The sequence below is a fragment of the Chrysochloris asiatica genome, unplaced genomic scaffold (assembly GCF_000296735.1).
Source record: "Chrysochloris asiatica unplaced genomic scaffold, ChrAsi1.0 scaffold00086, whole genome shotgun sequence".
In the NCBI taxonomy this organism is placed as follows: domain Eukaryota; kingdom Metazoa; phylum Chordata; class Mammalia; order Afrosoricida; family Chrysochloridae; genus Chrysochloris; species Chrysochloris asiatica.
The window spans coordinates 11,993,158-12,005,624 of NW_006408604.1; the positions used below are offsets into that span (position 1 = coordinate 11,993,158).

The window sequence follows — 12,467 nt, forward strand, 5'->3', positions numbered from 1 at the left end:
AAAAACAACAAAACAAAACAATACTCCAGAACACTGGTTCTCATGCCTGGCTACATATTAGAATCACATAGGACATTTTCATAAATACCAACACCCAGCTTTCCTCACCCCACTTCAATGATTTTGATCTAACTAATGTGGAGTCAGACTTAGGCATCAGTATTTTCTTAAAGGTACTTCAGCTGTACTTACTGAAACATCATTGTTAACTATTTAACAATAAACTATAAAATAGCATTGTGGTTGGGTATAGCAGAAAAACTGGTGAAATTTCATGACATCTTGTTTATAGTGCCAATGTTAATTTCTTGATTTTGATCATTATAGTAAGGCTATATAAAATGCTACATACATAACTTTACGTCCATACAGATTACAGCCAAGAAAACTATCGAGCAATTCTATTCTCTTACAACAGATTGTTAGGAGTCAGAATGGACTCAAGGGCACCTAATAACAACAATAATTTTGTAGAATTTATTTTGGAAAACAGTACTTTAAATTATTCGTTTCCCAAACTTAGTTGATGGAAGATGGCAACAGTATCAGTTGGTGAGCTTATTAAAATACTGACTCACAGACCATATCCTGGACATACAGGATGAGGGGAATGCTGTATTTAACAACATTTCAAATGCTTTTGATGCACATTCATGTTTGGAAATTAAAGCTCTTTCCTGGTATGGCACTGTAGGATAAGCACTGGGTCACAAGGTCAGTTTGAACCGCAGAGTCAGTGGTCAAAAACCCTATCCAAGGGTCGCTATGTGTTGGGACTGACTTGACTGCATTTACCACCACCAACAAAGCACTTTAAATAATATATAAAATTAACATGTAACATCTCTGTATAATTAATATAAGAATAAGTTTATAATATAGTTGAAAGGCCACATCATTGTCAAATATGAAATATCATACTTAATAGTTCTCCAAATAATAGTATTTAATCCACGAGAGAAGAGTATATGCATACAATTATTTTGTGAAAGATAAATTCTAAAATGTTGGAAGTGTCATCAGATTTAAATGTCAATATAACTAATAAGTACACTGCAATCGCTACTACTAATTGATCATTAATTCACAAAGATTCTCATTCCTTGTGTGGTTCCCCATCTCCATTTTCTCCTCTCACCAGAGTCAAGAACCAGGGCAGGGTCATTTCATTAAACTCCAGGGATGACATTCACATGTAAGTCGAGTACAATGTGGATGGTCCCTCTGGAGCTGTGCTTAGTGGCTAGCCCAGTCAATGACACATTCAAGTGCTTATTCTTTTGTTAAGTGCTGTAGATTGGTTCTGACTCACAGGCACCCTGTATAGGATTTCCAAGGAGAGACTAGACAGTTTGAACCACTGACCTTGCAGTTCAAACAACTTCACAGTCTGACGCATTAGCCCACAGCAAGAATTCTCTTGCTCTTTCCTCACAAAAATCTTGTGTGGTAAATACATATATCAATTCCATCTAAGCAATTCCTTGTATATAATCAAAGGATAAATCAAGGATCTTGCTCTCAAAGAACTGATGGCCTAACTGGAGAACAAAATATACATTCTATACAGAAACAGCTCAAGTCAATTCTAAGACGTAAGACTGCCATCGCATTGATTCTGATTCATAGTGACCCTGTGTAGAGTTCCGAGGCTGGAGATCTTTACAGTAGCAGGAAGGTTCACCTTTCTACCTCAGAGCAGCTGGTGGGTTTGAATTTCTGATTTATCAATTAGCAGTCCAGTGCTTATCCTATACCACCACCAAGGCTCCTTAAGACATAATGTTAGATACAGCAAATTAGTATGGCAGGATTTTACACATACTAAGCATAGGAATCATTGTAAGGATGGTGCAGGACCAGGTAGTGTTTCATTCTCTTGTTCACATAGGGTGGCTGTGAGTTAGAACTGACAGTACTTAACAACAAGAATATTCCAACTCACAGCAACTCTATACAGGGTTTCCAAGCAGCAGCAGGTAGGTTAGAACTGCCAACCTTGTGGTTTGCAGTGCAGTGCTGATCCTACGGCACCACACCAGGAGTCCAACAATAACAATAGCTAATATTTAGTGATTTAGTTTTCACTCAACCTTTAGATGTTGTTAAGTACCGTAGAGTCGGTTCTGACCCAATATAAGATTTCCAAAGAGCAGCTGGTAGGTTTGAACTGCCAAGCACACAGTTAGCAGTTCAGTGCTTATCTTAAATCTCCACACCAGGACTCCCAACCCTAGGATAAATCACTACTGTTAGCCCCATTTTTCAGGAGAGGAAACAGAGACAAAGAGAAATGAAATAACTTGCCCAAGCAAATAAGTGGTTAACCAGGATTTTAACTCTGGAACTACTCTTTTCACCATTACATTTTACTGCTAGGGAAGACAGTATTCCCAAAACCATGGAGACAAATATCATGGTTGTCAGTTCTGCTCCTCGGAAACCCTATACATGGTTGCTATGAGTCGGAACTGACTCGACAGCACTTAACAACATATTAGAAATGACTATTTCCCAAATAGCTGGGGTCACTGGCTATTCTGCCCAGTAGAAACAGACTCAGTAAAACATCAGCAATGTCATTTCTGCCACAATACATTACCTCTTTTATTCGTTTAACCAAAGCATTCTGATCAAAAGCAACAGCTTCTGCACACTGATGCAGGTGATCCTGATAGCGGAGGCAGAGCTGCAACACCTGCTGAGAATCCAATTTCTCCAATTTGGTATTTGTTGGGGAGGTCTGGCCACTCAACAAACCTTCAAATCAGGAAAAAAAAGAAAAGAAATGCAAGTTTACTGTTAATAAACTTTGAATTACAAAGTAGCTTAATTCACTTTTGTTTTATTTTAATTGTAATAACAATAACAATTTGCGGCATTATCTATTATGTTCCAAGGTCCCTGTTGGTACAGGGAGTTAAGCATTAGTCTTCTGATAGGTTAGCAGTTTGGACCCAGCTGCCGTTCTGCAGGAGATAGATGACGCTGTCTGCTCCCATAAACATGACCAGTCTGGGAAACTCTATGGGACTATTCTACTCTGTCCTATATGATTGCTATGTGTAGGAATCAACAGGAGTGGGTTTATTATGTGCAAAGCACTTGGCATAGAACTTCCTATACATTACTTGTCATACTCATAACTGCACTAGAAAGTAAGATATTATTAGCCCCATGCAAAGGGGGATACCAAGACCGAGAGGTTAAGTACCTTTACCAAAGTTACATAGCTAGTATTTCACAAAAGTATCGTTCCTGACTTATCTTTTATGAGACACTAGTTCAAAGTATCAGGAATGTAAATGCCTTCTAAATTGAAAACTTTGTTAGATGTTTTTATCTGGAAAATCAAGAAAGAAATAAACTATACAAGGAAATCTTCTAGGAGGATACGCTGAAATGAAAGGATTTAAAAAGTAAATAGACCATCAGCTAACAAACCAGAAGCTCTCATTTATATTTGCTTTCAACATCAGTTTAGTTGTTGTTGTTAGTCCTTTCTGACTCATAGAGACCCCTATGGACAACAGAACAAAACATTGCCTAGTTCTGCACCATTCTCACAACTGTTGTAATGTTTGGATCTGTGTTTGCAGCCACTGTGTCGATCCATCTCACTGAGGGTCTTCCTCTTTATCTTTGACCCTATACTTACCAAGCATGCTTTTCTAGAGAATAATCCCTCCCGGTAACGCCCAAGGTATGACAGACAGTCTGCCCTTCCAAAGAGCATTTGGTTGCACTTCTTCCAAGACAAATCTATCTGCTCTTTTGGCAAACCATAGCACTTTTGATATTCTTCTCCAACACCACACCATAATTCAACTACATACTGTCTTCTACTGTCTTCCTTATCGACTGTCCAACCTTCACATGGCAATTAAAAATACCATGGCTTATGTCAAACAAGACATCGTTTGATTTCTTGACTGCTGCTTTCATGTAGATCCAAGTAAAATGAAGTATTTAACAACTTCAGTATTTTCTCCATTTATCATGATGTTATTTACTGATCCAGTTATGAAGCTTTTTATTTCTTTACATTAAGGTGCAATCCATACTGAATACTGTAGTCTTCGATCTTCATCAGTAAATACTTAAAAGTCCTCTTCGCTGCCAACAAGCAAGTTTTTGTCATCTGCATATAGCAGATTGCTAATGGGTCTTCCTCCAATCCTGATGACATGTTGTTCTTTATATAATCTAGTTTCTGGAAGTATTCGCCCACCATACAGATTGAATAAATATGGTGTAATGGATACAACCCTAGTATACTCCTTTTCTATTTTAAAACATTCACTATCCTCTTGTTTTAACAACGGCTTCTTGGTCTATACACAAGTCATAAGCAAGATTAAATTAAGTGTTCTAACACTCACCTTAATGTTATCCATAATTTGTTATGATCCACACAAATAACTTTGCAGTCAGTAAAACACAAGTAAACATCTTTCTCATTCTCTTCTTTCAGCTAAGATCCATCTGACATCAGAAATTCTGTCCCTCATTTCACGTCCTCTTCTGAATCCAGCTTGAATTTCTGGCAGTTCCCTGTCAATGTACTGCTGCAAGCATTTTTAAATTATCTTCAGGAATATTTTACTTGCATGTGATATTAATGATATTGTTTAATGATTTTCAAATTTCACTGGGTTAACCTTCTTTGTAATGGTAACAAATACGTATTTCTTTGTTGTCAATCAGTTGTCCAGGTAGCTGCCTTCCAAACTTACTGGCATCGATAGCGAGCACTTCCAGACCTGCTTAAGTTTGTTGAAACACTTCAATTTGTATGGCAAAATTTCTGGAGGCTTGTTTTTCACCAATGTCTTCAGTGCAGCTTGGACTTCTTCCTTATTATCATTGGTTCTTGATCATATACTACCCTCTTGAAATGTTGAACATCAACCAATTCTTATTGGCACAGTGACTGTGTATTCCATCCTTTTGGTGTTTCCCGTGTCATTCAAAGTTTTGCCCATAGAATTTTTCAATTTGCAACTCAAGGCTTGATTTTTTTCTTCATTTGTTTCAGCTGAAGTGTATTTTTTCCCTTTTGGTCTTCTAACTCCAGGTCTATACATATTTCATTATAATACTTGTCTTCTCAATTGAAAATTTCTGTTCTGCTCTTTTACTCCATCATTTCTAATTGATTTACCTTCTCTATGCTCAAGAGAAAGTTTCAGAGTCTCTTCTAACATTCACTGTGGTCTTTTCTTGCTTTCCTGTCTTTTTAAATGACCTTTTACTTTCTTCCTGAATGATGTTCTTGATGTCATCCCACAGCTCTTCTGGTCTTCAGTCATTAGTGTCTAATGCATCAAATCTGTTCTTGGTATGATCTCTAAATTAAGGCCGATATACTGAAAGTCATACTTAGTCTCTGGTGGACTTGTTTTAATTTCCTTCAGCTTCAACTTGAATTTGCATATTAGCAATTAATGATCCACAGTCAGCCCCTGGCCATGTTTTGGCTGATAAGCTTCTCCACAGTCTCTTCCCACAGATGTAGTTAATTTGATTGTTGCGTGTTCTATCTGGTGAGGTTCTCATGCCTAGATGCCTTTTATATTGTTAAAAAGTATAATTTTATATTATATTGCATTGGCCTTGTAAAATTGTGTCATGCTATCTCTAGCATCTTTTCTATCACCAAGCCATATTTTCCAACTTTGAATCCTTCCTCTTTGCTTTCAACTTTCACATTTTAATCACCAGTAATGATCAATGCACCTTGATTACAGTTTAGTTGTATTAACTACTAAGTTCCATTATATTTACATATATTTTTACATCCTTTCAAATAAAATGATCTTCTCATTAAAGAGTGTTATTTGTTTTTAAGTGCTGTCGAGTAGATTCTTACTCATTGTGACCCTGTATAGGGTTTCTGAGGAGTAGCTGGTGGGTATGACCTGATAACCTTGTGGTTCAAAGTCCAATGCTGATCCTACAGTGCCATACCAGGAGTTATTTAAGAAGCATAGAACAGAATAATTATTACCATTTACAGAAGAAGAAATCAAGTAAAGAGGCTAAATGACTTGCCTTAGGTCTCACAGAAAAAACCCCTGACTAAAAGGGTAAGCCTACTGACTGATCAAGTACATTCTACGAGACCACTGCAATGGTTCTTAAACTCTTGTCAGGGCTCCTTTTACATTTCATTGAGGCTTACACAGTAGTTTAAATTTCCGTTCAACAATATCTACTAAAGTTGCTCAGTGACACTGGTTACATTCTTTACAAAGCATGAACATGCTCATTATTTCTGTCCTGGTGTTCCATTTCTAGTAATCTAGTTACACTGTCCCCTTACCTTCTCATCTTTGTTTCAAAGTAAGTGTTGATCATTTGATCTCATATATATGATTTTTTTTTTTAAGGTACCCCAGTACTCAATCTGGTATTTAGTTAAAAGGTGACCTAGCTTGTTTTAATTCAAGATTGCTAAGACTATCTCAGGGCAATCGTCTTGGGGAATCTTCTAGTCTCAATCAATCCAGTGACTCTGAATTATTTTCAAAGAATTTGAGGCTCTGTTCCCCATTGCCCCTATATTATCAGGACCAATCTAGGCGGCACTGTAGTTATAACCTTCTTTAGAAATTCTCTGTGCCCTTCTTGTACCCATCACTATGCTGACCCCTGTTCAGAACTCCATCATACTGTACACATTGTCACACTGTATATCATACTGTATATTGTCTACCTGTCCTTGTAGATTGCCACCTAGTATGTACCTAGTGACTAGAAACTAAATATATCCAATTGTGCTTCTACTCCTATAAACCTGCTCTTGTCAAGGCTACTAGTGAAAATCATATTAGACTGAAAGGTTACATCTCTGTCTTCATTTTATTACACCTTCCAGCAGCATTTAATACAGTTAGACTGCTTCCTCTTTTCAGTAGCTTCTGTAAAACCCATTCCCTGTGTTTCCTCCCTCACTGCCCACTTCCCTGCCTCCCAATCTTCCACAAACATTCTCAATGTTGGAGAGTTTTAGTTTGGTTCTGGATTTCCCTCCAAATTTTTTAATATCCCCACCTCCAAAATTTCATCTGCCGATGATTTAAAATTCCATCCATATGCCAATGACTTTCAATTTTATATCTTTAAGCCCTGACATTGTGGTTTTTAAGTGCTGTCGAGTTGCTTCTGACTCATAACAACCCTGTACAGGATTTCTGAGGAGTGGCAGGTGAGCTTGAACCTCTGACCTTGTGGTCCACTGCTTATCCTACAGCACCACACCAGGACACCCTGACACCCACCTTTAGTTGTTGTTAAGTGCTGTAGAGTTGGTTCCAACTCATAGCAACCCTGTAACAAGGTTTCTGAGTAGCTGGTGAGCTTGAACTGCCAACCCTGTGGTTCAAACTGACATTGCAGTCCAGACCATTAACCCACAGCGTTTTAGACTCACATAGCCAAGTGCTCTGGAAACTACCAATTGGATGACTAATTAAAAAACAAACAGTGCTGTGGAATTGATTCCGACTCATGGTGACCCCTTGAGTATAACTGTATTTCACAGGGTCTCAATGACTGGTATTTTGGAATGAAACTGCCAGGCATTTATTTGAAAATCTCACAGGATATGCTGGAATCTCCAGCCTTACAGTTAGTAGCCAAGCACATTAACCATTTCTACTACTCAGGACTCTAGATACCTAATGTTGTTAAGTGCTATTGAGTCTGTTCTGAATCATAATGACTCTGATTGGGTTTCTAAGGAGAGCTGGTGGGTTTGAACTACCGACCTGTGGTTCAAACTAATCTTGTGGTCTAGTGCTTATCCTACAGTGCCATACCAGGACTCCTAATGGACATCTCAAAATTAACAATGATCTAAATAGACCTTTTGACTCTCCCCACCTCCATAAACCTCTACTGACTTATGTTTCCCTATCTCAGTAAGCATGGTCACATGTCCATTTTTTCAAGACAAAAATCTATACAATATCCTTGATTCTTTCCTTTCCCTTACCACAACCCATCAGAAAATCCTATTGACTCTAATCCAAAAGATCTACTTCTGACCAACTTTCAAATGCGTATGAGGCTGTTTAAAATACCATGGCTTGGGTCAGGTGCACCTTAGTCCTCAAACTGACATCTTTGCCCTTGAACACTTTAAAGAGGACTTTCTGCTGCAGCTTTGCCCAGTGCAATATGTTGTTTGATTTCTTGACTATTGCTTCCATGAGTGTTGATGGTGGATCTAAGGAAAATGAAGTCCTTGACAACTTCAATCCTTTCTCCATTTATCATGATATTATTCTCAGATGAAAGGAAGTACGCAAAGATTCCACTTTGTTACCCTCTGATTTCAAAGATCTGGAAATAAGACTTCAGGTTCAAGGTTGACAGACTTATCACTTGTGTTTTCTTCTATCCCTCTAGATTCAAGGTATTTCAATAAATGTAAATGCTTCAGTAAAGTGATTTTCTGGAAGCATGAAACACACACTGAATAGAATGGGATGGGGTCACACTTAAACCCACTGCACAGGCTGTCCAGGAGTGCTCTTCAACACAACAAAATTTATCTTTATATAAATCTCTCCACTCTACACTCCTAATCACTGGCCTAAGCTTCCAAAGTCTCATCATTCTTTAGGCCCACCCCTGCCCCCAAGGGACTCCCATCATCCAGATCTATTCCTTCTGTATCTACTCTCCAGACTTCCCAATGACTATTAATTACAAAAGAAGTGAGTTTACTGTTAATTCCATTGGAATTAGTCATTGTCTTAATGGTGGTGGTGGTGATGTGCCATGGACTCAGTTTTGACTCATAGTGACCCTGTATAGGGTTTCTGAGGCCACAAATCTTTATGGGAGCAGAAAACCTCATTTTTATCCTGTGGAACCACTGGTAGTTTTGAACTGCTGACCATGAGATTAGCAGCCTGCCTCGTAACCACTACGCTACCAGAGTTTCTTTGTCTTAATGGTATCTATGTCCAATATGTTAAGTTGAATGTCTACTATTTAGTGTTGATAAGAAATGAAATCTCCGTGGACATTTTCTTCTAGGCGCATTTCAAGTGCATGAATTTCTCCTGGTCCTTCAAACACAGCTCATAGGAGGTCCTCCTCCCTCTTCACCAACAGTCATCCTTTCACTGGGCTTCAGACGCAAAGAGCAAAACTGCACCTTAAACGAGCCTGAGTTATGTTTCTGAGCCATGGCAACCAAAGACATTGGATTCCACTAGGGTTGCCAGGGTATGCATCATCATTCTTCATGTTCCAACAAGGGAGGGTCTCAAACAACCCTGTAGTCAAAGTCTGGCCAAGAATGGCAACACATCTCAACATTTGGTGTGCAAGGCTCATTTTTTCCAACTGGACCAAAGATATTTCTTTTAATGATGGTGGGGGTGACAAGTTTTTCAATCTGTGGCCACCAGCAATGTTACAGACTTCTTCAATATTGGAATATTCCTCAATATTGGAAATAGGCAAATTTAATTCCTCTGTTGGCTTACTGAAAGTCTCATTTGGGAGGCTAGAAGTCTGGATCTAGAGCACTGCTATTAAAAAACGTCCTTGACTCCTTTCAGCATCTGCAGGCCCAGCATTTCTTGGAGATCTTCAGGTGTCTTGATACCAATCGTTTCCTGTATCTAGGAGCTTGACAATGCAGGAACCCCAGGTCTACAGGATGCACCTTCACTCCTGGCTCTTGTTTAGTAAAAGCAAGTTCCTCTATGTCCTTATGAAAAAACTCAAGTATAGAGAAAAGTAGGACAAAAATAGAACAAGATTATGTCCAAATACTCACCATTAGATTCACCAATTAACATTTTGTCCTATCTACTGCACCTCTATTTTTCTCAACTGAGCCATTTAAAAAACTTTCAGTATCATGACACTTCATTACTACTAATACTGCACAAAGGACATTCATCAATGTATTTATGGTTAGCTTTTCATGATAAATAAAATATATTTGTAAGTTATGTCTTCCTAACTATCATTAAGGAATAGGGTCTCTGCTTTCAGTTTCCTAATCCTTTTTTAGCTCAATATAATGATGCACATGAAACAGGTATTTGTTGAGTTAAAAATCTGACCTAACAGGTAGATTACAAGACAAAATAAACTGTCTTAAATGGAGGGAAGAGTTAATGGAATATAAAGTACCCACAACAGTGGGGTTGGGGTGGGGGTTTAGTTCTGGTGTTGGGGAGGGGAATACAAAGAGGGGGAGGAGGTGGAAGACAAAGATAGATATGGGAACACTGAGACAGGTTTGCATAGGGTAAGTGGGACAGAGGTAAATAGTGATGCATGCTCAGCCTTGGAACAACAGGGCTCTGTGATACATGGATCTAGGCATAGTTTGAAGAGGAGAAATAATATTAAAATGCTTGACTGTCTTAAGGATATTGGTTTCCCTTGCCTACTATTGTAAAATAGACACTTGAGTGGGATAGAAAGTAATGTTGGGAAACATGATTACAGAAAATTTGTAGGCTGGTCTTTAGGCTATAACTGATTGGAATACCTAAAGGGGTTCTAGAATTTGCCCCCCACCACTTATCTGTCAGTTTGTTGTACTGTGGTGGCTTGTGAGTTGCTGTGCTTCTGAAAGCTAGGCCATATGTATTTTAAATACCAGCAGGGTCACCCATGGTGGACAGGTATCAGATGAGCTTCCAGACAAAGACAGACTAGGAAGAAGGAGTGACGAACTACATCCGAATATTTACTCACTGAAAACATTATGAATAACAGAGAAACACTGTCAGGTATAGTGCCGGAAAATGAGCCCCTCAGGTTGCAAGGCATTCAAAATGCAACTGAGGAAGAGCTTTCTCCTCAATGTAGAGTTGACCATGATGACACAAATGGAGTAAAGCCTGTGGGAGAAAAGCCAGTGGGATCTTCATTTGCTGATGGGACACAACTCAAAATGAAGAGAAACAGCTGTATACATCCATTGAAAACTGGAATATGGAATGTACGAAGTATGAATCTAGGAAAATTGGAAGTTGTCAAAAATGAAATGGAATATGCAAAAGATTGAAACAAGACCTTCACCTCACGCCTTATATAAAAACCAACTCAACATGGATTAAAGACCTAAATGTGAATTCCAGAATTATGAAGGCCATCAATGAAAACATAGGGACAAATTTGAGGGCACTAATTCAGGGAATACACAGACTACAAACCATTTTGAAAACCACACAAACAAAAGCAGACAAAATAGATGATTGGGACACACTAAAAATTAAAAACATGTGCATCAAAAAACTTCACCAGAAGAGTAAAAAGGGAACCCACAGAATGGGAAAAAATCTTTGTCAATGACACATCAGACAAGGGACTTATTTATAAAATATATAGGTAATTACAACACTTCTACAATAAAAAGACAAATAAACCAGTTAAAAATGGCCAAAGGACATGAACAGACACTTCAACAAGGAGGAGATTCAGGCAGCCAACAAACATATGAAGAAATGTTCATGATCACTAGCCATTGTTGTTGTTGTGAAGTGCCGTCTAGTCGATTCCGACCCATAGCAACCCTGTATAGGGTTTCTAAGGAGCCGATGGTGAGATGCAAATCAAAACAACAATGAGATATCATCTCACACCAGCAACAACAGTAAAGATCAAAAAAGTAGAGGACAGTAAATAATACTGGCAGGGATGTGGAGAGACTGGGACACTCCTGCATTGCTGGTGGGACTGCAAAATGGTCCAACCTCTCTGGAAAGCAATATGGCGTTCCCTCAAAGGGTTGGAAATAGAAATACCTTATGATCCAGCAATTCCTCTACTTGGTATTTACGCACAAGAATTACGAGTCATAACATGAGTAGATATATGCACACCTATGTTCACAGCTCTCATGCTGTCTGTCGTGCTGTGGTGGTTTGAGTTGCTGTGATTCTGAGGGCTATGCCACTAGTGTTTTAAATAACCAGCAGGGTCACCCATGGTGGAAAGGTTTCAGATGAGCTACAAAACAAAGACAGACTAGGAAGAAAAGTGACAAACTACTTCCGAATCGCTAGTCACTGAAAACTCTATGAATAGCAGAGAAACATTGTCAGATACAGGACTGGAAGGTAGGAAGGCACTTAGAATGCGACTGGGGAAAAAAATGCCTCCTCAAAGGAGAGTTGACCATAATGACATGAATACAGTTAAGTTCGGGGGAGAAAAGCGCACAGAACCTGCAACAACTTAAAATGAAGAGAAACAGCTGTAAACATCCATTGAAAATTGGAACAAGGAATGTATCAAGTATGAATCTGGGAAAATTGGAAGTTGTCAAAAATGAAATGGAATGCATCAACATCAATATCTTAGCAATTAGTGAGCTGAAATGGACTGGTACTGGCCATTTTGAATCTGATAACCACATGGTTTACTATGCAGGGAATGACAAATTGAAAAGGAATGGTGTTGCATTCATCGTCAAAAAGAAC

At 38.6% G+C, this 12,467-nt stretch overlaps 1 protein-coding gene across 1 annotated transcript in view; it reads right to left on the reverse strand.

Annotated features, from left to right (window-relative positions):
- LOH12CR1 (loss of heterozygosity, 12, chromosomal region 1) overlaps positions 1 to 12,467 on the reverse strand; it is a 140,453-nt gene that overhangs the window by 43,809 nt on the left and 84,177 nt on the right. Inside the window, exon 3 of the mRNA XM_006866053.1 lies at positions 2,603 to 2,760. Coding sequence (XP_006866115.1) covers positions 2,603 to 2,760 — 158 coding nt within the window. The remainder of the gene's footprint in view (positions 1 to 2,602; positions 2,761 to 12,467) is intronic.